We start from the raw sequence: 26,436 nt of genomic DNA, 5'->3' as shown, positions 1-26,436 counted from the left end.
GTGCCTGGCACATAGTAAGTGTTTAATAAATACTTGATTGATTGAACATTCTAGCCTATTGGGGTCTTTTTGGATCCTGACTGTGGCACTCAGTATTTAAGCTTTCTCTCTTTTTCCTAAACCCAGAAAATAGTGTAATGTTGGCTCTGCCTCAGCTGTCACCTATTTCCTAGTTTGTTCCCTTGTTTTTCCCTTTTGGATAGTCCTTGTGGAAAAAATGTATGATATGGCAGCTATTAAGGATAAACTGTTTTCTGAGTAACAGGCTTGTTGTCTTTTGTTCTAGGAAGGGATGAGAATAGCACTCAGGGAAATACATTTTAGATGGGTTTTTTTAGAAATTATTTTGAGGACTTTTGATTAGGTCAGCCTAAATCCAGAACAATGTAAAAAAAAAAAAAAAACACTTCCCAAGACAAGCAGTCTTCTCTCTAAAATTTAAAAAAAAAAAAAAAAAAATTTTTTTTAACAATAGTATTTCACTATCATTGGTTTCCTTTGTAATCTTATGCATTTTATTTTATTAATTTAAAAACATTCTGAAAAGAGTTCATTAGACTGCCAAAGGGATCCATGATTACAAAATGTTGAGAAACTCAGGACCACGGAAGGCTCATCTGGAAGGGAAAACCTTGCATGTAATGTAGCTAGACTCACGAAAGGAGTAAAAGTAGAAAAAAAAAAGTGAGGGTTACTGAACAACCTTTCAATTGGAACTGACTGTCATACAGACATGCAGCTCATGCAGGGCTGACTGAGATACATAATTGACCACAGCCTCTTTCCTCCTACCATCCAGGTAGGAGAAGGCAGAGATGGTTGGTCCTAGCATGGGAGAGTTAGGAAAATTCTTAGAAATCATTTAGCTTAACCAGCTACCCACTTCAAAAGCATAGTTGATTGGCCTGGGACTGTATGGAGTCTATGAAAAATTGTGTTTTGGTTAGGAATGATACCCCAGTGAAGTAAATCTCACCCTTTTCTTTTAAAAAAATCATTTATCTGTTTATTTATTTATTTGTTTGTTTTATTTACAAAGCATATGCATGGGTAATTTTTCCAACACTGAGCCTTGCAAAATCTAAATCTCACTTTAAAGCAAATAGATCTTATATCACTCCCAGGCTGCTGTAATCCACATATACAAAATCTCCATACAACCTGGTTTCTTGAGTTTCTGTATTTCCCAAGATTGTTGAATTTCTTATATAACTCTGTTCTGTCCACCTTAGCAGACAAAGTCCATGCAATTAGGGAATGTCTTTTAAAATAAGCTTAATTAAGCCACCCAAAGTGCCACCTAGAGGGGAAAAAATAACCAGCTGTTGACTTCATTTGAAGGCCTGAGGCTGTCCAGGCCAAAGGGCTTTTCAGAGATACTAGATTTCAATTGAATTTAAATGTTATGGTTTGACACCACAGAGAAGCTTGAACTCTCTGTTATGTGAAACATAATAGAGAGTTGGTACCAAGTTCTACTGATTTCTAAGACATCCTCCCCCTTCTCTCCACTCACATGGCACTCATCACTTCTCACCTCAGTCGTTAATAAACTTCCCAATTAGTTTCCCTGCCTCTACTCTATGTAGTCTATAATCCATTTGCTTTCCCCTCCATGCTGTCCCCATGCTGCCATTTATTCCCCCCTTATTTCTACCTCTTAGAAGCCTTAGTCACCTTCTAGTTCCAGGGCCAACTCCCCCACATGATGACTTTCTTGATCTATAATACATACCCCTAAACCAGTAACCTAAAGTTATTTTGTAGATATTTTGTATTACTTTCTCTGTATACATGCTATTCCCTACCCCACCAAATCTTAACCCTACTACTCAATAAAATATAACCCCTTTGAGCAATAACCCCATTTATTAAGCCTTTAATAATAAATATTGAATCAAAGAACAGTAGATTAGAAGTCAAGAAAGCTGGGTTATATTCCTTGTTCTGCTTTTAACTAGCCATGTGACCAGGGAAAAATAATTTTAACTCTCTGCACCTTTATCCTTTCTTCTCTCTCTTTCTCTCTTTGTCTCTGTTTCTGTCTCTCTGTCTCTGTCTCTCCCTTTCTTTATTTCTTGCCAGTGAAGGAGGTAGGAGTTGATAGACTAGATCATCTTAAGGACTCTCCTAGCTATACTGAATTATATTTCCCATTCCAGTAAGTAGCATATTTGTGATGGGAACAGGAGATACATGACTAAATGTAGAATCTGGTTATTGTAATTCCTATCCCTCCCCTTTCCTGTGATTTTAGATGTTAGTTTATGCATTCCACAAGCAATATAATCAGCTCAAGCATGTGTCATCAGACAACAAATCGCTGAGAATTTTGGTTCTTTTTACGAGCCTAATATCCTGCATTGGCTACCAATGAGAAGTAAATGTTTCTTTGCTCACTGATGAATCAATACCATTCTCTCAATCCCAAGAAACTCCCTGACTCTAGTGTTTGTACTCAATAAGACTTTGTTTCAACAGCTGGTTTGTGCTTTAGAGTTGTCCAGGTAGAGGAAATTGTTACAGTTTCCTCCTTTTCATACTAAGGTTGGCCAGCGATATCCTGATGTGCTAACGTCAGGGAAAAAGGGGAATGTTTTCTGGATGAACTCCCAGGACTTGAAAAAGCATTATGTCTAACAATGTTCCGTGTGTGTGTTTCCAAGTTTTGACCAGACAGCACTTAGCACAGTGCGTGACATATAGTAGGTATTTAATAAATGTTTATTGACTGATTGATCAAAGTAGATAAGTGGAACAGATCAGATAGCTAAAATTCAGAAATAATTGAACACAATAACCCCAAATTTGATAAACTCAAGAATACAGTTGCTAGGGGAAGGACTACCTATTCAAAGCTTAAAAAAAACAAAAAACAAAACTGGAGTGATCTGATACTGCATACAATATGCTCCAAATGTTTAATTGATCTTAACACAAAATATCATTTTTTAAAACTTGCTATCTTTTAGATTTGTGATTGGGGGGAAACTCCATAACCATAACTCTAGAATCAAGGGACTGAGAGTACCACAAAAGACAAAATAGACAATTTTTGTTATGTAAAATAGAAAAAAGCTTTTGCATGAACAAAATGGGAACATGATTTTAAAACAAAATCTTGTCAATGGACATTAGGAGGAGAGAAGTCTTTACATCAGATATCTTTTATAAAAGTGATATCCATGAACTATATAGAGAATTGACATATACATTAGGGGCCACCATGTACCAATTGACAAGTGCCTCAAGCATATGAACAGCTTTCAGAAAACAAATCTCAATACTATAAAAATGTTACAAATCATTAATAATAAAAAGTAAATATTAAAAGATCTTTGAGGTTCCCTTGGCCAGCTACAAGTATTGCTTCTCTACTTTCCTTAATTAGCATAAACCCATCATGCATTTATTCTGGTGATGTATGAACTAGTCCAGTTTCAATCAATATTGCCTATGCTAGATAAGTACCTTCTTTAGTACATCAATAAACACCAACTAGAAACAGTAGGAATCGTTCCAATTTTTTCTTCATTTGTTTGTCACGAGGGCCCTAAGACTATATCATATTGCCTCAAGATTGACTTTCAGTTGGCCTTTATGGGCCAAACCAACGACCAGGTATTGAACTTTTAGCCTAAAAAAGACTGTCTTTCATTGCTTTGGTTTACCTCCATCTGTAAATCCCAATTCTACCTCTCTCTACTGGCCAACTACTGCCAAGTGCTAAATAATGAGTTAGATAAAAGAGAGCTGGACTTGTAAGTCTGGAAAACCTGGGGTCAGAACCCACCTCTGCTATTTACCTGCTGTATAACCTTGAGATAGCACTTCTTGAATCTTCAGTTTCCTTCCTATAAAAGGGAGATGATAGGTTTTGTGGCAGTACCTAGCTCACAGGGTTGTTGGGGCTCAGATGAGAAAATGTGTAAAAGTACTTTGTAAACATAATTTCCCATATGAATATTGTTTCACTTTCCTTCTTACCTGTGTTCTTCAAATTTAAGGGGACCCCAATAAACCTTCTGGATTCAGAAGTGTAAAGGCACCTGTTACCAAAGTTGCTGCATCAATTGGAAATGCCCAAAAGCTGCCCATGTGTGACAAATGTGGCACTGGCATCGTGTAAGTACTGATTCCCACTTCTCCTCTTTCATCTGTAATGAAATCCAGAATGGGTTACTCACTTACGCAGAGATAATGCCATAGTAATACATCAAGGATGGATGAATGCCCTTTCCTCTTCCCTGCCTTTGGATGACCTTTAAGGTCCCTTCTCCTGGTATAATCTGTGATCCTACTTTTTTCTTTCCACCTATATTTTCCATCATTTTTGGCTGTGGGAAAAGGTGGCTTCCATCACCTTGCCAGGGAACAAGAATCAGGCAAAGCCCATAAGCCAATATGGTAAAAGACTATTTTTGAAGATAGGAGTCTTGTCTCCAAGCTAAGGGATCATGGGCAAGTTCCTTCCTTTCTCTGAGACTCTATGTCTTTAAAACAAGTGGGTTGAACTTAATGATCCCCATGGTCCCTTGTGGCTCTGAATTCATGTTCCCATGACCCTCCTGGGATGGCACAGCTGGGATGGCAGCCACATGGATGTCTAGACTAACACTGTTCTTCTTTTCATAGTGGTATGTTTGTGAAACTTCGAGACAAGCATCGCCACCCAGAGTGCTACGTGTGCAGTGACTGTGGAATCAACCTGAAGCAGAAAGGCCATTTCTTTGTGGAGGACTGCATCTATTGTGAAAAGCACGCCCGGGAGCGAGTGACCCCCCCAGAAGGCTACGATGTGGTCACTGTATTTCCCAAGTAGACTAGCAGTCTTCACTATATTTTCCTCTCAAGTTCCTTTTGCCTTTATCTCCTCTCTGTCTGTCTCAAGGAATTGACACAGTTTTATAACACTGTGATATCACCTTTCTCTTTGCCTCAGCTAATGGGATCTCACTCATCCCATGACCCTCGCTTTTTAAATAGCGACAGCTTTGGCCACGAGTCCTCTCATCATGTCTCCTTGCGATACTCTACTACTATCTCCAACAGCATCAGATAGAAATTCAAAATAGAAACAAAACAAAATCTATTGGACTTTGAATTTGTTTTATAGTCAATAAATGTGAAGAATTTTATTGAGAGTATGCTTTGTGTCATTATTACCTAAATCATATTCCTTATGGCTATAACTGCTTCTTTTGGCTCATCTACCTTCACTTTAGGGTTCCCTTTGGTGTTTCAGCAGCACCTCAGAGAAAAATCAGAAAGGAGAATGACCCCAGTGAGGCAGGTATTCACTCTTTTTTTTTTTTTTCCCTTTTTTTCTGAGGCTGGGGTTAAGTGACTTGCCCAGGGTCACACAGCTAGGAAGTGTTAAGTGTCTGAGACCACATTTGAACTCCGGTCCTCCTGAATTCAGGGCTGGTGTTCTATCCACTGTGCCACCTAGCTGCCCCGAGGCAGGTATTCACTAGAGACTCCAGGAGGTGAGATTTCTTTCTTTCCCTCACCCCCAAATTAAAAATACATTGAATACCTGGACATATCTAAAGGAAAGAGTCCAAAGACTTCACAGACTATATGATTTTTCAATGACCTAATTAATTTTCATTACATCACTGTAGAAATGAGGACCATCTACATAGATTATTTGAGAGGTCTTTTTCAGGTTTTCAAGAGGTGTGAATTTTCTTGAGCTTTACTTAAAAAGACCCAAGGCTTCTTTTAATTTTAAATTCCTCCCTGGTCTTTTCACTCCTAGATACCCATGTTAGGGCATGAGAGAAGGATTAGAATTGATTTAAACAGTTTCACTTCCTGATCCAAGCAGAAAACAGAATCTTATTCCTTTTTTAAGAAATTTTCAATATTTTATTTTTTTCCAAATACATGTAAAGTTTTCAACATTTATTTTTGTAAAAGTTTGTCTTCAACATTTTTCTCCCTCTCTCCTTTATCTTCCCCCTCCCTAAGCAGCAATGTGATATATGTTAAATATGTGCAACAGAACTTTATTCCTTATCCCATGTTATTCAAATAAGAGGTTTTGCCTTTTTCTTACTTCAAATAGCTCCTTTTCCAACATTTTGTAATAAATTTATTTTATTGACCTGCCAAAGGAGACTGAGACCTTTCCCCTTCCCCCATCTCTACTGCTCCTGGTAAGTGTTTCCATTTAACCCCTGGACTTTGGGGGATATGGGAATGAGTCCTGCCAGGGCAGGGGTCTCCTTGGGAGCCCTACTCTTCCCAAACCATTCACTGGGGACACCTGTCCTGCTCACAGCTGGCCGGCCTTTCTCTACTTGATATATGAAAAGTACCAGAGCTCATGTGGGTTGCTGAAGGAGGAATGTCTTTGTTCTGGACCTCCAGAAAAGAACTGAAAATGATCTCATCATAGACCCTAGAAGAGAATTGAGTCCTACTTTTTCTGGTGATCATCATGATAATAGCTGATACAACCATGTTAATGTCATTAGAGTGGGTTTTGCTGTTAGCATTTGCTCTCATGGGTCTGTCTATCCCAACATAGTGTGACTTTGCTCAAAGACAATGAGCTAGGCTATTCTAGTTTATTGGTCTACGAGTCCTTACACCTGCCATCTGAATGCATCCTATTCCTTTTTAGGCACCATTCTGGTACCATCTATCAATTAGCAAGCATTTATTACGTATCTACAATTTGTCCACAATGAGCTCAGTTTCTAGTATTGATGAGGAGTAAATGATGAGGAGTAAACTGTGGTCTAAACAGAGATGGGTCAGTTCCTTTTTCTCTCTCCTTCCTTCCCCAAAGTAACCAATGGTGGGTTCGGCAGCAAAGGAATTTGCTACTTAATGCTGTATGGAAACATAGTCTTTATTGATTAGAATGGAAACACTGGAGAGCGGGTGGGCAAAATGGCTGCAAGGTACAAGGCCCATTTTTGCAAAGAGTAGATTTTTGAGTTCTCTCTTTTATACCAGAGCACAATCATTCAACCTGAGAGTGATGAAATAAGATAAGGACTCTCTTATTATCTTTTGGGGACAGACAGAAGTCTCTTCCCAAAAAGGAATTTCCTGATGGCATTTGGTCTATCTGAGTAGATTAGAATGGGGGGCTGTAAAACCCTGGGCAGCTCAGATAGCCCAAACTAGTTTGACCAGATCTTATATCAAAGGTCCAAGTCCCAAAAGAATTTGGAGATCAAACAAGGCATATCAAGGGGTTACCGCCCTCAACAGTATGTGTATGTATATATAAATATATACAAAAATGTTCAAAATAAAAATAATCTTTGAAGGATTAGGTATAGGAATAAGGTACTAGATATAGTAGCATATAGGAGTAAAGACATTTTCATGCAGAAAATGACTCTTGAGCTGAGCATTGAAGGAAAGTAGGAATTCTGAGGTTAGGAGGGAATGCATTCCAGATAAGGGGTACAAGTCCAGCATAGATACAGAGTGCATTTACACAATTATACGATAGATATTCTCACACCAAGGATTGCTATCCTGTGACTGAGCTCAAAGCTGATACAACATACATTTGACTTTGTTACACTAGGAAACAACATAGCCCAATGGCCAAAACACTGGATTTGGAGTCAGAAAACCTGGCTCTGCCCCTACCTCTGTGACCTCCACCTCTCTGATACTCAGTTGTAGCATCTGTAAAAGGAGAACATTAGACTCGATGATCTTTAAGATCCCTCTCATCCCCTACATCTATGTATGACCCTATGATCATATCAGCAACATAGATATGTAACTATAGAATAAGTGATCTTGGTATTTTCCATCCATCTAGATATTTTTAGCTGACCAAGGGATTATGTGCAAGAGAATATAGTTACCCTCCCCAATCTTAACCTTAGATCAAACAAACATCCCTTAAACATGTTCAACTTAATTTACTTACTCCTCAGACAATGATATCTCTAATGTTTTTCATTACTACATTTGAACCTGCCTAGTACAAAGGAAAGCTTTGGAGACAAAAGGACTTGAATTTTAAAAATCATCTCTTCTACTTATTATCTTATAAAGTCTCTTAATGCTCAGGATCTGGTTTTTCTGTCTATAGAGGTAGTTGGACTCCAACAATGGTGTCAGACTCAAATATAAAACTCCCTGCGGCTGCCTTTTGATTTAGGAAACCACAAATTAGCATTATATTTTATTGCATTTTTATTTGTTTGGTTAAATATTACCCAATTACATTTTAATAGGGGCTTCCGCTTAGAAGTTGTAGCCCAGGGCTATAAAGTTTGACACCTCAGATTAAAAGACCTCTACAATTTCTTTCAAATCTTAAATGTTTAATTCTGTAAACAAGCTTATTTTGAATCCTCTGTTTACCTTTATCTTCTCACTAATTTTATATTTGGTCCCTATGAAAATGAGTTATAGATTATACCCTTTGACTGGTTGGAAGTAAACAGCTCTTGGTTGGGGTGTGGAAGGGGGAATTCCATCTCTTAATCGAGTTCCAGGATCATGACAAGAATTATTTGTTTCTCTTCCAAACTAAGGAGGACAATTTCTGTAAATGCAATCAAGAATGTCCATACTGCCAGGCATTGTAGTATACAAGGAACTGACCTAAATCCAAGAATATCTGGGTACAGATCTGGCTTCTGATATTGTATGACACTGGGGCATTCATTTAACCTTTCAGTGTTTTCATGTAACTTAAGATTATTAGTGGTAGGACAATTTGTAGATGGATTATACATTCCATCTGTAGTAATTGAGGGAGTTTCCTTACTGGCAATTCTCTACACCAGTGAAATTATAGGTTCAGTCCAAAAACAAACAAATCCATACTAAGTGGTATAATACCCCATATCAGACAAACTGTACCATGCAAGCCTTGGTGGGCACTGCTAACAACTGGCTCAGCAGAGAATCTCCACATCCAGATTGATCATATTCAATCATATCAGGAAGAAGAGGAAAGACTGGGATGAGATCTTCGACAAAGTATATCCAACCTAAGTCAGTCACAAAAATAGGTGACCCAATCTCAATCTAAAAACTAGGCCTTGAGATAGTAGTTGGATGGTCAAATGATCATCCTATCTGTACCAGAGGCTAATTAAAAAGGTGACTTTCTAGTCCTACTCCTTCAAGGCTTCTTAAAATACCAGAGCAGTATCTCCTGGGTTTATCCTTGTACAAATTGTTCTGATTCTTCATCTTATAACAGTTAATACTAATATTCCCATGTTTCTATAAACACATGCCTTTTGTCATTTTTATGGCATAATAGTATTTTATTACATTCATATAGTATTATTTGTTTAGCCATTTACCAATTGACAGATACCTCCAGTAGTTTGCTAACACACAAAATTAATAAGTTTTTTGTTAATTATGGGTCCTTTTCTTTGTTTTTCTGGGGTATAGAATTATTAAATGAAAGCATTACATTTATATTCAGAGATTCTATTCAATTGTGATGTTTTCATCATAAATGATTGAAAGTCCTCTATTACATGAAAAAATCAATTTTTATGCCTTATAATGTTATACTTAATTTTCCTAAGCAATATATTCTTAGATTGTAAGCATTTATCTTTGTCCCTTTTTTAATAGAATATTCCGTGATCTCATGTTCTTTACATCTGTAAAGTTACTTATGACACTTATTTACTCATATTTTTTCTTCAACTTGGAAGTTCTGAATTCTAGCTATGATATTCTTAGGAGTTTTTATTTTAGGGTTTCTTTCAGAATGGACTATCTATTTTAACTTTGTCCTCTGACCTGGCCATTTTTAATTTATGATTTCTTGAAATATGGTGTCCAGGCTATTTTGGGGGGGTCATGAAGTAAGGCATGTTTGGGTAAATTTGAAAAACCCTTAGATAATGATCTTGACCCATTTTTCTAGCTCAGTTATTTTTGATAGGAAATACCTTTCCTTCTATTTTCTTCTATTTTTTTTCAGGTTTTTGAATTCATTCTTAAATTTCTTCTTATCTCTTGGAGTTGTTAATCTCTGGTCCATTTTAATTTTCAGGGAGTCTGTTACTTGAGTAAAAAATATGTAAAAGTCTGTACTCATGTATCCCCTATATTAGGACATTTATCCTTCCAATTATTTCCTCTAGATTTCTTATTTCATCAATTATATCTTCTGTTGTCTTTTGTTCCATTATTTTGAATTTTGCCTATATGAACATAGTCCATAGTTGCTGTGAAATTGCTGTCTTCCTCTGGATTCAATGTCGATGGATGTCCTTAAAACAGTCATCTAGTTGACAGATCATGAGACCTAGACTTGAGTTCAAGTTCAGTCTCAGACCATCACCAGCTGTGTGACCCTGGTCAAATTACTACCTCAGTTTCCTCATTTGCAAAATGAGAACAACAATACAATGATGGGTCAGAGTTCAGAGTGTACTCAGAACTACACATTTAGCTACAGAATGTGGACAATAAAACTTAAACTGGCTCCTTCCTTATCTCTCCTTTACAATGTATAACTTTATAGGTTGTTAACCTGCTAGTTAAGCCCTAAATGTTCAGTATGTTAAACTCTCCCCAAATTCTTTCTAATTACAGACTCTTTTAGAAACAAGACCATCATCTATGGCATAAATTCTTTTGTGACTATAAAAGAATCTCTTTGAAGTTGTTCAAACTATGAACCATGACTCTCACATGCTTTAACAGTCTTAACCTCACAAAGGTCTTGTTAGGATACAATAAGATAATATTTGCAAAGAGCTTTGCAGATCTTAAATTGACATATAAATGCTAGCTATATGATTATTATTAAATTTGTCTTCAGTGTCTTGTTTATTCATATTTCCTGTTTTTTACTTTAATTAGTACTTTAAGGACCAAGTTCTGATTATGTCTTCATACTTGGGTGTAATGGTGTGCTTTTGTTTGGTCCTTATTTGGAACGTCTAGAATTTTGCCATTGGTGCTTCCTAGAGTCTGCAGTACACAAAGTGATGGCTCACTTCAAAGTTTATTGTATCTGTATCCTGTTTTCTTTTAATGAAAAAAAATATATATATGTATATGTAAACATCTGACCCGCTCATGTTCTAGCTCAGTAAAGTACAGGAATCCTTCAAAAGGTTAAAAAAATGGCCAGTGATTCCATCTTTCCATAGCTCTTCTTCTTTTTTATTATTATTATAGTTTTTTTTTATTTACAAGATATATAATTTTTCAGCACTGACAATTGCAAAACCTTTTGTTCCAACTTTTCCCCTCTTTCCCCCCACCCCTTCCCCCAATAGCAGGTTGACCAATATGTTAAATATGTTAAAGTATAAATTAAATACAATATATGTATATATGTCCAAACAGTTATTTTGCTGTACAAAAAGAATCGGACTTTGAAATATTGTACAATTAGCCTATGAAGGAAATCCAAAATGCAGGTGGACAAAAATAGAGGGATTGGGAATTCTATGTAGTTTCTATAGTTCTTTTAAAGATGATTATATTTTTGTCTTTTATCATTTTTTCCAATTTGATATATATATAGAGAGAGAGAGAGTGAAACTTCAGATTTCTTTAAATTTTCATTTTTCTTATTATTAGTGATTTGGACTATTTTTTACTGCTCTCATCCCCCACCCCTCATGGTAGTTGTTGATAGTTTTCACTTCTTCTTTTGAAAGTTGTTTATATCTTTTGACTATTTATTTCTTGATGAATGACTCTTAACTTTATTTATATCCTACTTTGCAGAGAACTCCAAGTATAATGCAAAGCCATTTGCTGCCACCATAGTTCCTGCTCCACCATATACTAAAATTCCCAGAGAATGGAAGAGCATAGCTACCAATGGCAATTCCTTTGTCACCTCATTCTGCAGTGATTTTAAAGTTTCAGAAAAATAAAAATCACTTTCTCAAAAAGATTTTGGACCAGGATAGTAAATTATGGCTATTGAAAACATTTAGATTTTAGAATCAGGAAGGCTTGGATTCCTGACTAGTCTCTGGCAAATTCTATCTGATCTCAGGCAAGATCTCCTTTAGTACTTAGTCAACTCTATGAAACTAGGTCAAAATAAATTGCTAATCTGTATTATTAGAGAAAATTTCCCTACCTGGAATTCCCTATGTCCATGAAAGGTCAGGCTTTGGCCAAAACCAAAACCCAGTAAGAAAACAGCACCATCTGACAACCACCAGTCCTGGATGTGCTTCAGCCCTGAGGTGAACATGCTTAGACAATTCAACTCACAAGATCAGAATTTTAAAAACCGAACCATATAAATAAACAAACAAAAAACCGAACCAGCTATCTCTAGATCCAAGGTAATTATTATGTGCCTTTTAATCACAAAGAACATCAACAGATTACATTTATGGGAGGCATGAGCATGACGGGCAAATTCTGGCTCTGTTTTTATGTTTCTTGAGAAGCTCTGCCGCGAGGTTAAACTCCATCTCCAACATTTACTATCTCTATGACTTAGGACATGTCATTTAACTTCCTTGAGCCCATTTTCCTCATCTATAAAATGAGATGTTTCTACCAGATTACTTTCAAATCCCTTCCAGTTCTAGACTTATATGAGCCTGTGGTCTTATGATATAACTTTGGACAAGCCATTTAATTACTGTGAACTTTCATTTTTAAATCCATAAAATGGGCATATTCATATGTAGCTAAAGTTATTATGAGGATCAGGTCCTTTGTACCTGTAAAGTGATACTTATAGTTGTTATCTATCAGCTGGTCCAATGACAAATTAAAAATAAATGTGTTTTGTGTTTCATTTGGTAGGATCAAACATGGAAGAAATAAATTGAAACTTAAAATAACTTTGTCAAGAGAGATTCACTATCCATTCATAGCTTAGGAGACTTACTTTTCATTAAAGAAGGGACCACTTCCATCTTCATTCAGAACAAGAATCAACTGCTTGTATCACTCCCTACTAAAAATACAAATTCATGCATGTCCATAAAGGTTCATCCATGAAGATGACTTTGCTGAGAGTAAACTGTAGTAGTTTATCATCATTTCCAATGTACTAAATTAATGAATAGTTGTAATCTGCTTGAGTGAAGGGAGTGCCTATTATGATAAAATCACAGAGCTTTGAAGAATTGATTAAAATTTGGGGGAGAGGGGGGAATTCATCCTATGACTTCTGTTAATTGGAAAGGAGTAGGACAGATTATTATGAATGAGACTTACTAAGTACAAAAGTAGTTCATATCTCATTCCCATTTTATAGGCAAGAAAATTGAGACTTGGTAATGACTTACACATCAGTCACAGAGAGTTATTTCTCAGAATACGTGTTATCCAAATGTTTGGAAAAGAGGTAGGGATATTTCTTCCTTCATCTCAATGTTTATTTTAATTTTAAAGGCTTCTTTATGCATAAAATGCAGTTAACTATGTTTCAAAATTCTGCTCTGCTGACAATCTTTGTACTATGAAATTTTAAAGCTTAAAGAGATCACTTATTCCAAACCATTCATTTTATAGATGAGGGAAATTGAGGCCCAGGGAGGTAAATTATTCCAGCTTTCTCAATTCCCATAAATGCACAATACCTAACTACTTCTGTTGAGTGTCCCATCCCTATCTCCACTCCAGCCACTCCCACCCCTAAAACTAACCCAGGTCCTGCCAGTTCTTACCAGCACAAAACAGGAAGTCAACTGTGCCATAAGTAAATTCAAGTTTATGTTATTTTGTCAACAGCTCCCATGTTAGGGTCACAGTAGTATATTTTTAATTAGATTTATAAAATTCATATTTCCTCCAGGGAATTTTAAATTTCCACATATTCATGCCTAGCTATTGTTTACTCCCACAGTTCTCCTAGTACCCTTCTTACTACAATTATAAGTCAGAAGTAAGGGCAGTATGGTTGAGTTATAGAGAATTGTTCTCAAAGCCCAAGAGACCTGGGTTCAAGTACTGGTTGATATATGTAAGTTTTGTGATCCTAGGCAGTTCATTTAACCTGTAAGTATTCTAAGTAACTATCTGAGACCATAAATTGGTAGAAAAGGTATTCTGACCTACATGAAAAAAGGCAGTTTTCCTCATCCAGTAAACCACAGTTTTAGAAATAGGAATACAGTTCCTATTCCTTGTAAAGCTCAAAATTGGCAAAGGACAAATTAAAGTAATTATCAAAGAGCAGTAACTTATTCAAAGTTACATGGCATCAGTGACAAAGTAAATTGGCATCTCAATCACCTTTTCTTTCTTTCTTCATTACAATAAGAAGGCTATTAATCAAGACTATGTGTGTATTTGCAGGGGAGACACAAAGGCAGGAAGTTAAATTATAAGATGATGATTAACTTAGGATTTCCTTTCCAAGTTTCATATTTGAGAATTAAGCCCCTTTCATCCAGGGGAAGATGAGTCAATGGAGCCCCCACTGAAAGGGGCACTGACAGCTTTGTACTCCCAGATTATAGGGGGTGGGAGTGAGAAAGGAATGATCAGGGAAAAGCTGAGGGGGAGACTCGCATTTTCAGGGTGCATTACCTCACCTCCTGCCTCATAGAAATTGAAATCCTCTGGCATAAGCTTCTGTATGTTCCCACAGCTTTACTCCAACATATAATACATTTCATGTATAACCTATACCAGATTGCTTGCTCTCTGGGAAAGGGAGGGAAGAAGAAGAAAATTGGAACTCAAAAGCTTACAAAAATGAATGCTGAAAACTATCTTTACATATAATTGGAAAAATAAAATAATATTGAGTTTTTAAAAATGCCCCCCCAAACCCATATTTTATTTTCTTTTTCCAGTGAGGAAGGAGAGAAAGCTAGATTTTTATTTATTAAAAATTAAATTTGATGATGATAACAACAACAAAAAGAACTGTATCCTTTCTTTTCTGGTCTAGAACTTCCCAACCAGTCCACCTCCTCTTAGTCCATGGCTCTGTTGGCTGGAGTGTCAGCTATTTCAATGCAGAGCTAAGTCAACACTCATTCATTCCTCCTCTGAAGCTCCCGATACTGCTCTACAGAGAGGGGAGCCCTTCCAGTTCCTTTCCCTAAAAGCAGCCTGAGATTTTAAACTCAGAGGACAGGGATAATGGCCCTAGGGAGAAAGCAGTCACTCACTGAAAATTTCAAAGACCAACGTCACAATTTCTCCTGAAGAAGTAGAGGCTCCCAGGGCAATGATAGTCATCCTTCTTTAGGCACCTTCAGTCACACTTCTGGGCCAATAATGTAGTTTTGGTGTCTGCTTTTTGCTCCTTTTTTAGCATCCAGTCAGTCAGCTGCCTCTCTCCAACCAATTTCAGTTCCAATTCCCATATGGAAGACACTGCCATAGAAAATTCAGGCAAGTGTTGGGGAATTAACTAGATCCAGTTGCTTTTAAAAAAATATGCAATTTATAATAATTGTTATTTTATCTATAAGTAGGCATTTTCATAGAAATTCTCTTCTAATACTAACTTGTGCCACGTATTATATTTGTTTTGTTTTATTGATGCCTTTAGTTTTATTTATGAGTCATTCCTCCTTGTGTACTTTTCACCTAGCTCTACCATTGAAACTGTGACAAAGAAAAACAATGAAGAAAAACTTGTGACCATGTCTGACAGTGTGTAAGTTCTCTCTCTGTACTCCCCTACAATTTTACTGAGGAGTCTGAATGTTTCATCATCTGTACTCCAGGACCAAAACTATCTTTACAATGAATCTGACTTTCGCTTCCTTTCTGTGTTGTTTTCATTTATGTTTTTATAATCATTATGCATAGGATCTGTTCTCATAGGATCATAGATTTATAGCTAGAAGTGGCTTTAGACACCATATAGTCCTATTCCCTCCATTTACAAATAAGAAATTAAGACTTCTCCTAGCTGCATAAACCGTATATCAGCACATTTTCCCCAAAACCAGTGCCTCATCTACTCCACTCTGCTGCCTTTTCCTATCACAGAAACTTATCCAGAACATTTCCCCCTTCAATTCTTCTTCCTTGATGTAATCTGGAACCTCCCCCAAGCAGCACCTTCTGTAGTGTGTCCAGCTGGCAGAAGGAGAGAGTGAAATTCAATCCTTGCAGTAAACTGAAACACGATCTTACCTCACTTCCTCACCAGGTGGGATGACCTCATCATTACTCTTCCCTGGTGGCCTGGGGTCCTGTTCTGGGAACTATAAGTGAATGGCAAAAGGTATCCACGTACCCAAAGCTGAGCATCATTTATAGTCTCTGGGGAAACCATGGCTTTTTACTGTCATTACTGTTGATTATCCTGACATAAAAGGTTCTCTCCTAAAATTATGAACTATAATTCTGTAACTGGGCCAGAATAATAGGATCAAAACAATGTAAATAAGGAGGAATAGGGCTTCCAGTTAAAGACACATTATTTTTCCAAATATTAATGACTTAGTATGGATATAACTTGGATAAGACCAGAGTTTCAGTGGCTACTGATAAGTAGGATCATACTATACCTTTTGAATTACCTGTCCTAATCAAGGATTATAATTACAAGATATTATACAATATTATGATAGGATTTGGGGTAACCAGTGCCTGATGGCACCTTAGCATTGGGCAACCAAGACGACAAAACCATGGTTTTAAATTGCTCTAATACAATAATTCATCCTTCTTGAATAAATGCTTAGACACTGGAACTCAAGAGAAATAGCTCCAGGCTGAGGGACCCTCCAAGGACTGTTTTTAGAACCTTGTGGGTTTAGTATGGGCCTAGAGAGAAAACACAGGGATCACTGGCTTAAAAAAAACTGAGGTAAGTACCCCAAATCTCACTGATCTAGTTTAATGATAAGTAGACATTAGTGATCTTGGACTCTAGTGACTGGTGTTCTTTCAGCTATAGGATGACCTATAGCCCAAGCAACACTGGAAAGATAAGAAAGCTATAACAGCCCCTACTTCTAGAGGCTTTTCTTAATTTATTAGTTTCTAACATTTACTTTTTTTGTTGAGGCAATTGAGGTTAAGTGACATGCCCATATATATATAAGTTGCAATTGAACTCAGGTCCTCCTAACTCTAGGGCCAGAACTTGACATTTACTTTTTTTTTTAAATTAAAGCTTTTTATTTTCAAAACATACGCATGGATAATTTTTCAACATTGACCCTTATAAAACCTTGTGTTCCAAATCTTCCCCTCTTCCCCCTACCATCTCCCCTAGATAGCAAGTAATTCAATATATGTTAAACATGTTTAAAAATATATTGACAATGACTTTTATAAGATTTTGATTTCCATTTTTTTCTCCCTCCCTCCCCTCCATAGATTATCCATGTAAAATCACTTTGAGCATATTTCCACATCAATCATGTTGTGATAGAAGACTCAGGGAAAAAACCCAGAAAAACCATGAGAAAGAAAAAATGGTAAAAAAGTGAAAATAATATGCTTCGATTTGTGTTCAGATTCCATAGTTCTGAATTCTCTTCATGTGGATAGAATTTTCCATCATGAGCCTTTTACAATTGTCTTAGATCATTGTATTGCAGAGAAAACCAAAATCCACCAGTCAATCATCTGCACAACATTCTTATTGGCTGTGAACAATGTTCTCCTGATTTTAGAGCTAGAAAATCTAAATGATCATCTATCTAGTCCAATTTGACACCAAAGGATGAGAAATCCCAGATATTGCCTAAATTCACATAGGGAGTTAGGCACAGAACTGGCGTTTGAACTTGGCTTTTCTGAAAGTTTTAGATATTATATTACTTGTTGAAAAGGCATGAAATAGTCCATCCTGTTGAAATTGCCACTTTTATCCAGAAATTGGTGTGGATCAAATGGCCTACATAGAGAAGTCTTTCTTGTCCCAAAGGACAGAACAAAAGTCAGTAATGACATTATGGTTGTGCCTTGGGATTAATAGACACAGAAAAATTGAATGAAGAAATCTTAAAGGAAGGAAAAGGACCCACATGTACAAAAATGTTTGTGGCAGTCCTTTATGTAGTGGCAAGAAACTGGAAACTGAGTGGATGCCCATCAGTTGGAGAATGGCTGAATAAACTGTGGTATATGAATATTATGGAATATTATTGTTCTGTAAGAAATGATCAGCAGGATGATTTCAGAAAGACCTGGAGAGATTTACATGAAGTGATGCTAAGTGAAATGTGCAGAACCAGGAGATTATTGTACAAGGCAACATCAATATTATATGACGATTAATTCTGATGAATGTGACTCTTTCCAACAATGACATGATTGATGCCAGTTTAAGTGCTCTTATGATGAAGAGAGCCATCTACACCCAGAGAGAGGACTGTAGGGATTGCATGTGCATCACAACATAACATTCTCTTTCTTTTTGTTGTTCACTTGCATTTTTTCTTACTAATTTTCTTTCCTTTTTGATCTAATTTTTCTTGTGCAGCAAGAGAATTATATAAATATGTTTACATATATTGGATTTAACATATATTTTAACATGTTTAACATGTATTGGATTAACATATATACCCATCTAGGGAAGGGATAAGGGAAAGGAAGAGAAAATCTGAAACAATCTTGAAAATGCAAGTGTCAATGTTAAAAAATTATCCATGCATATGTTTTGAAAATAAAAAGCTTTAAATAAATAAAAAAAAGTACTAAATACATTTGTGATACTGAGCAAGCACAATAGTTTTCACTTTTTGTTGTTTTATTTAACCTGTTTAAAGTTTTATATACATTAAATAAAAGAAAAATTGAATGAAAAGAGTATGAAATGTCAGAGCTGGAAAGTACCTTTATGTACATGGTGTGCTTCAATGATTTAGATCCATCCTTTTATTTTTCTTTAAGTAAGCATCTAGTCCAGCATCTTTTAAATTTAATTTTTGGTTTTTTTCTCTTTAAAAATTTTAAAATTAAATTTTATTTTTAGTCAACAAAAATTCACATTTTCTTCTTCTTCTCCTCCACCATTGAAAAAGAAAGAAAAAGAAAACATCTTGTTTTGTTACAAACATGTCTAATTAAGGCAAACACATTTCCCTATTGGCCATGCCCAAACAAAATATGCCACAATCTTCATTCTTAGGTCTATTATTTCTTTGCCAAGAGGTGGATAGCATTTAAGGTTTCTCTGGAAACATGGGTTGGTCATGACTCAGTTCCCTTATTTTCAAACAAGGAAACTCCAATCCAGCACTGGCTGAGGCTGAGTTAGAAAAGGAACCAAGAATAGACCTCCTGATTCTCAGTTCCATCAGAGCTCTTTGCACCATCCCATGCTGCTCTTCTACCCCTAAGTCAGGGCTTCTCCAATGCTCTAACTCCACCAGCCCAGTACAGTTAGGTGGGGTGTTTGTACATTGATGACTGATACAGTTGGCCATATGGTGATGCAGGAATGGGCACATGAATGACAAGTTTGTATTGGACCCTTGATGTTAATAGAAAGCCAGTGGTCTTTACCTAACGGAACACTGACCTGGTCAGATCTGCACTTTCCAGCTTAGTGGCAGCTGGATTGGGATGGCGGTGGAGTCATAGGGGAGAGTAGATTTGTAGAGAACAATTATTAGTAGGCTGTTGCAATAGTTCAGATGAGAGGCAGTAAGGGCATGAATAGGGTGGTGACCTTGTATGTGGAGATAGATGTAGAGTTTAGAATAATAATAGACATCTCTTACTATTTCCTTTCTTTATTGTAAAAACTGGAGTTTCTGTTTATCTTAGAGGGAACTCCATGAAGATTTGCTTTCTAGTTTACAAAGTACTTTGACATCCAGTTCCTCAACCCAGTCTCACAATGGTCCTAGTAAGATATATAGAACAGACATTATCAACTTCATTTTATAGATGAGGAAAATTTCATCTGAAATCTCACAGTCATTTAATGTCAGAGACAGCATTAGAACCCATGTGATCTGACACCTAATTCTCACCTAAGATAAGAGCATGGAGAGATATTTCCTATTTTTGCTGCCCTTGTAGTTCTTATCTATTTCTATTTTAAACAGGAGAAAGTAACCTAAATCTCTAATCAAAAAGGAGACCTCATTCTAGCAAGAAGAATGTAATTTGCCTTTGTATTTTGCCCATGGGAGTAATTTTTGTAAACTCAGTTCTGTCTGAGGTGATACAGTCTCGGAAAAAGACTACTGAAATTTGACTTTGGAGATCTGAGTTGGAATCTCAGTTCTGACAGGTTGTAGCCTATAGTCATAGGTATTTCAATTCATCTTTGTGGGAGTCCATTTCTTCATTTAAAATATGGGTTTGGAGGGGTTGATAGGAGGCACAATAAAGAGAGCACCAGTTCCAGGCTCAGGAGGACCAGAATTCAAATCAGGCCTCAGATTTGTGTGATTTTAGCTATACAACCTTGGGCAAATCACTTAATCTTGATTGCCTCCTCCATTTTCCCCAAAATTAAATAAAAAATAAAATATGGGTTTGAAACTTGCTGTACAATCTATGCTTAACTAGAAATTTCTGTTACATTTTCTTTCATTTTCAACATGTATTCCTCCCTACTCTCAGCCATCCCATGTAATAATTAAAAAAAAAAAATTTTAAGGGGTGGGAGGGAAAAACAGTTCAACCCAATGGAGTCTGACAGTATTTTCAAATTTCCATAGCCCCCACCTCTGCAAGGTTTCTCTGCAAAGAACCTCCTTTTCCCTTCTTTTCAGGGCCAAGCTTGATCTTGGATGAATTTTCATGTAAGGAAATTGAGGGGGGGGGAGGGGAAGAGCGCGCAGCCAGGATGATTTTTACAGCCATTCTGAATCTCAGTCTCCTCTCCTTCCCTTCCTGAAGCTTATGACTACAGCTTAGGTGCCTTGTTCTGGGTAAGCATTGAAAAGAGGTGTGGTCTGGGCACGCTGGGAGCTGTGCCCATGCTTGTTGTATAAACTGTAATTTGTGCCAGCCGCAGAATGAACTTCACAATGATTTAAAAAAAAAAACTGAGTAAACAATTGTGACCAAACTCTACCATTGATCATTGCCCTGAGATGTGGCTGCAAAGAATGGACATTCTCCAGGCTGGCCAGGCAAGAACCTAAACAGAGTTGGGGCAGAAGGGAAAAATAGAAAAAAGGAATAAAAATAAGGAGGAAAAAAAAAGAATAAAAAATAAAAATTAGGGATCAAAATGGGGTTAATCAAGTTCACTGTCTCTCAAGGCACAGGTAAAGATTCTTCACTTCCATTCTGATTCTGTGTGTCAACATCTCCATTACTTCTTGGAGCCTATATGAGGAGGAAACTCCATAATCTGGAATGGATTTGTTAGAACTGAAAGGGAATCCTGATTATGGAGGATAGAGCAAAGCTCAGAGGGTGGGAATCACAAAGCCCAAGTAAAAAGTCAAGTAGAACTGTTCAAAAGTGGAAGGGAGGGTTAGATAGGGAGCTATGGGGAGTTAGTTCCATGTTAGTGGACTTGTGCAAGAAGCCAGATGACTATTTCTAAGTGTGGATTAGGTGTTGAGGTCCCATGTTAATAACTTCTAAGTGTGGTTTAATGCATAAGTACATAGTCTTGGTTAGAATCAAGAAGACAGTCTTTTCCAAATATATCTTTCTCTTCAGGGTGGTCATGCTGCCAGGCATGGGCCAGTGGAAAGAGCAATGGATGTAGTCATTGGACCTGAGCCCAGATCCAGATTCTGATACTTATTGGCAGCGTAATCCCCCACTAATCCTAATGGAGTAGCTAATTCAGAGGGATCTACACTTTCTTCTGTAAATGAAAGCTGCAAATATATGGAAAATGGAAAATATCTGTCAAGATTTCTATAATTAGTTGTCATCAAACACAGTGGAACTATCACATTTAGACTACAGGATCACAGTCTCTACATGAGAGGGGTAGCAATTACACTATATAAAACAAAGATGGAGTAAGAAATTGAACTAAGGGATTAGCTAGATCTCACAGTGGATAGAGGACCAGCCTTGCAGTTAGGAAGGCCTGAGTTCAAATCCAACTTCAACACTTAATGTTGTATGACTAGTTGTATGACTCTAGGCAAATCCTTTAACCCCAACTACCTTGCCAAAGAAAAGAAAAGAAATTGAACTATGCCAGATCTATACAAAGGAAGTCCATGATGGGAGCTGCACAATTTTGAGGGCATCAAGGAAATCTATTTTCAATATATGTTAATTAATTAATTAATTAAATGCTGGAAAAACTCTTAGGTTAACACCTGTGACAGAAGCAATTGAGAAGATATCAATAACTACTAGCTTATATGCCTTCTTTCCATTTATATGAGTTATATGAATCTGATGAATGTATAAGAAGGAAATAGGAAGACTTTTCAAAAATAAGGACTTGAAGACTACATCTTTATAGTCACACAATTAATTGAAAGAACACAAAATAAAACAAATTGTCTTATTGCTTTTTGAATATAAAAAGCAATTGATTTTATAGAACAAATGGTCACCTTGCAAATTATTTTTAACAAGATATCTTCCTTACATATGTTACAATCAAGATTCTTCAAGAGGAAAAACATTATTTAATGCACCTCACATTATTCACATCAAGTGAGTCAGCTCAGGAAAACAACAATATTTCTTTTTCTCAAAGTCATCCACTGTCATGGAGGATATTCAAGGCATAGTTCAAATTGAACAAAGGAGGGATCTTCCCAGTGCTTTTGTTTTCAGATGACATCAAGTTGATTGCAGCAAGTGTCAAAATGTGGTAGTTTCCCAAATAAAATAGACAGCCATTCAAAAGGATATAATGTAACTATCCACTTAGGAAAAGTTAACTGTATGAAAAATATCTTTTGCTCAAACTATGTTATGTGATTGGAGAGCCAGCTCATAGAGGTGGTTCATCAGTATAATTATTCTAGATAAGTCAATACAGATGTGTAACGAGCTGTCGTCTCCAGAAGCTGCCGGATCGCTCTCTGGGAAGAGATCTGCTGTGTCTACTCAAATCTCTCAGACAGATTCTTCTTCCTGTAGTGAACCGTTGTCTCCAGGCAGTTGCTGTTAACTCTTGTCCTTAGAAGTGACTTCCCTTCCTGCAGAGAGCCCCGTCAGGCCTGATGTAATGCAGAGAGTCTTCTTCTTTCTCTGAGAGTCCTCTCTTTTATTCTCCCAGAGAATGGGCGTGGGATAATGCAAGGGCTTCTGGGAAGAACCACCCCAGCCAATGAGCTTGCCCCCTCTATCAAGTCAACCTGAGTTCTCACCTTGTAATTGTCCAGAAAACCTGAATTCTCACCTTGTCACTGTCCAGACAACCTCAGTTCTCACTTAGTAATCCTAACACAGATGGACAATAAGCTGCCCCCAAAATTAAATAAGAAGAAGGCAATGGTCTGGATTGGTTTTAGGGAAATCAAGTAGCATTTTAACCAAACCTAAACTTTTCCTTAAAACAAATACTAAGAAGGTCATATGGCCTAGTGAGAAATCTGATGAAATTTGCAGTTAAAGGGTTAAAAATTTAAAAAAATAAAAATAAAAATTGCCAGGTCTCTTGATAGGTAGCCATGTAGCACAGTGGATAGAAAGTTGAGCCTAGAGTCAGGATAGTTCATATCTGAGCTAAACAACATATAAGATAAATGAATCTGAGCAAGTCACTTAATCTCTGCCTCAGTTTTCTCATCTGGAATATGGGGATGATAAGAGGGTGGTTGGGAAGATCAAATGAGTTACTCTATGTAAAATATTTTACAAACCTTAAAATGCTGCATAAGTTCTGGCTATTATTTTTATTATTGCAATTATTAGTAGTATCATTTTGCTTCTCTGAGGTCCCTTCCAGTCCTAAAGCTATTATCTTATTACTTTTTGACATTAGTATTCTTCTAGTTGTGCTGCTTAGTTTTGAATAATTGTTTATCAGGCACTAAACAATTAGTTGCAGGGAAAGGGGCAGTGGGAACCAGTAGTAGGTGTGAGATTGTGCATCTACGCATGTTCCCCCACCCTCAGTTATTGACTAGATCCTAGACCTGTATCCATCTGTCCAGGTCTTTGCTGTGTTTGCCCATGCTTGAGTGTCCCACCACTGAGTACTATCTGAGAAGAAGGTCAAGGAAACAGTGGAAATAGAATGATGACTTCCATATGACTTCCATCTGAAATTTTCTGTATCAAGTGAATTAGTAATTGTTTAAAACAAAGTTTTACACACTTTAAAAGGAAAGGAATGAAGACATATTGCAAGAGATGACTTGCCTATGAGAAAGATTAGATTTAAATTTGTTAGACAGTGTTAGCAGATGTACTGGTCTAGATGTAGGAGATAATGAAGATGCTATTAATGCTTTCTAATAACTTCCCTCCTTAGAAATAAAAATTGAAAGGACCCTTACAAAACTATGTCATAGGTCTTTGAATTTACTGTTGAATAACAAACTAATGAATCTACCAACATTCTTCTGACCTTAAAAGGGTATTTATAAAAATAGTTTTCCTCTCATTTAAAAAATATTTTAAAAATTGAATATTTTATTTTCCCACAATTACATGTAAAAACAATTTTCAACATTCATTTTCAACATTGAATTTTAAATTCTCTCCCTCCTTCTCCAACCCTGTCATTGAAAAGGGAAGCAATTTGATATAGGTTACACATGTATAATCATGCAAAATATATTTTCACATTAGTCATGTTATAAAAGAGAACATAGGCCAAAACAAAAAGCCAAGAAAAATAAAAATAAATAAAAAGTATGCCTCTCAAATTCTATCAATTTTTTTCTCTGGGATGATAACATTTTTTTTATGACTAGTCTTTCAGAGTTGTCTTGGATCACTGTATTGCTTAGAATAGCTAAGTCATTCACAGTTGATCATCTTAACAATGTTACTGTTAGTGAGTACAATGTTCTCCTGGTTCTATTTATTTCACTTTGCATCAGTTCTATAAGTTTCTCAAGTTTTTCTGAGAGCATCTAGCTCATCATTTCTTATATCCCAATAGTGTTCCATTACAATCATACACCACAAATTGTTCAGCCACTCCCCAATTGATGTGCATTCCTCAATTTCCAATTTTTTATCACCAGCAAAGAACTGCTATCCATATTTGGACATAGTTCCAAATAGCTCTACAAAATGGTTGAATTACTTCACAACTCCACCAATGGTACATTAGTGTCTGAATTTATTATTCTCCTTTTTTGCTCTTTTAATAGCCAGTTTAATAGATGTGATATAAATGACTTTGATTATTCCATCTGAAACTGACCTCTTTTTTGTCATTTGTTAATTGGGAACTGGTTTTTATTTTTATAAATTTGACTTATTTTTAATATGTTTGAAAGAAATGCCTTTGACAGAGAAGCTTGCTTCAAAATTCATTTCACAGTTATGACTGCTATTCTTTATTTTCCTCCATCCTATTCCTTCCTGTTTCTTTTTCCACTCTCTCTCTCCTTTCACTCTGTCCCTTCTCAAAAGCATTTTGCTTCTGACTGTTGCCTCTCCCATTCCACCCTTATTGCTATGAGCATCCCTCCCATCTCTGATTCCCTTCGGCTTCTACTTTCCTAGGGGGGAAAAATAGATTTCTATACATAATTGAGTATGTATATTATTCCCTCTTTGAGCCAATTACAATAAGAATAAGGTTCAAGAGTTTCCCACTCCCTTCCCCAACTTTGCCTTCATTGTTCAAGCTTCTTCTATGGCCTGAGACCAATTTATATTTTTCTTAAAGTCTTTGGATATAGGAATTTTGACTTTGCTGTCTTCTTATGACAAAATAATTTACTTCATTCTACCCCTCCCTCCCTTTCTTCCAATACATTCCTCTTTTCAACCTTTAATCTTATTTTTAAAGATATCATCCCATCCCAACTTACATCTGTGTCTGTCTATATATACTCCTTCTAACTATCCTAATAATGAGAAAGTTCTTATGCGTCATAAGTTCCCATGTAGGAATATAAAAAGTTTAACCTTATTAAGTCCCTTATGATTTCTCTTTCCTGTTTATCTTTTTATGCTTCTCTTGTATTTGGAAGTCAAATTTTCCATTCAGCTCTGATCTTTTCATAAGGAATGCTTGAAATCCTCTATTTCATTGAATATCTATTCCCCTCCTTGAAGAATTATGTTCAGTTTTGCTGGGTAGGTGAAACTAGCTCCTTTGACTTCTGGAATATTATATTCCAAACCCTCTGATCTTTTAATGTAGAAGCTGCTAAATCTTGTGTAATTCTAATTGTGGTTCCATGATATTTGAATTATTTCTTTCTTGCTGCTTACAAAATTTTCCTTTCGATCTGGGAACCCTGGAATTTGGCTATTATATTCCTGGGAATTTCCATTTTGGATTTCTTTCAGGAGGTGATTGGTGGATTCTTTCAATTTCTATCTTACTATCTGGTTCTAGAATATTAGGGCAATTTTCCTTCATAATATCTTGAAAGATAATATCTAGGCTTTTTTATCATGGTTTTCAGGAAATCCAATAAGTTTTAAAATTATCTCTTCTGCATCTGTTTTCCAGGTCAGTTG

The 26,436-nt window shown here is 36.4% G+C and overlaps 1 protein-coding gene across 1 annotated transcript in view; it reads left to right on the top strand.

Moving 5' to 3' along the window:
• Positions 1 to 5,145, top strand: part of PDLIM1 (PDZ and LIM domain 1) — a 48,662-nt gene extending 43,517 nt beyond the window's left edge. The window contains exons 6-7 of the mRNA XM_074295927.1: positions 4,008 to 4,125; positions 4,636 to 5,145. Coding sequence (XP_074152028.1) covers positions 4,008 to 4,125; positions 4,636 to 4,822 — 305 coding nt within the window. The 3' untranslated portion in view covers positions 4,823 to 5,145. The remainder of the gene's footprint in view (positions 1 to 4,007; positions 4,126 to 4,635) is intronic.
• The last annotated feature ends 21,291 nt before the right edge of the window (positions 5,146 to 26,436 follow it).

This window comes from Sminthopsis crassicaudata, chromosome 2, assembly GCF_048593235.1.
Source record: "Sminthopsis crassicaudata isolate SCR6 chromosome 2, ASM4859323v1, whole genome shotgun sequence".
In the NCBI taxonomy this organism is placed as follows: Eukaryota; Metazoa; Chordata; class Mammalia; order Dasyuromorphia; family Dasyuridae; genus Sminthopsis; species Sminthopsis crassicaudata.
This window is presented reverse-complemented; position numbering and strand designations above follow the sequence as displayed.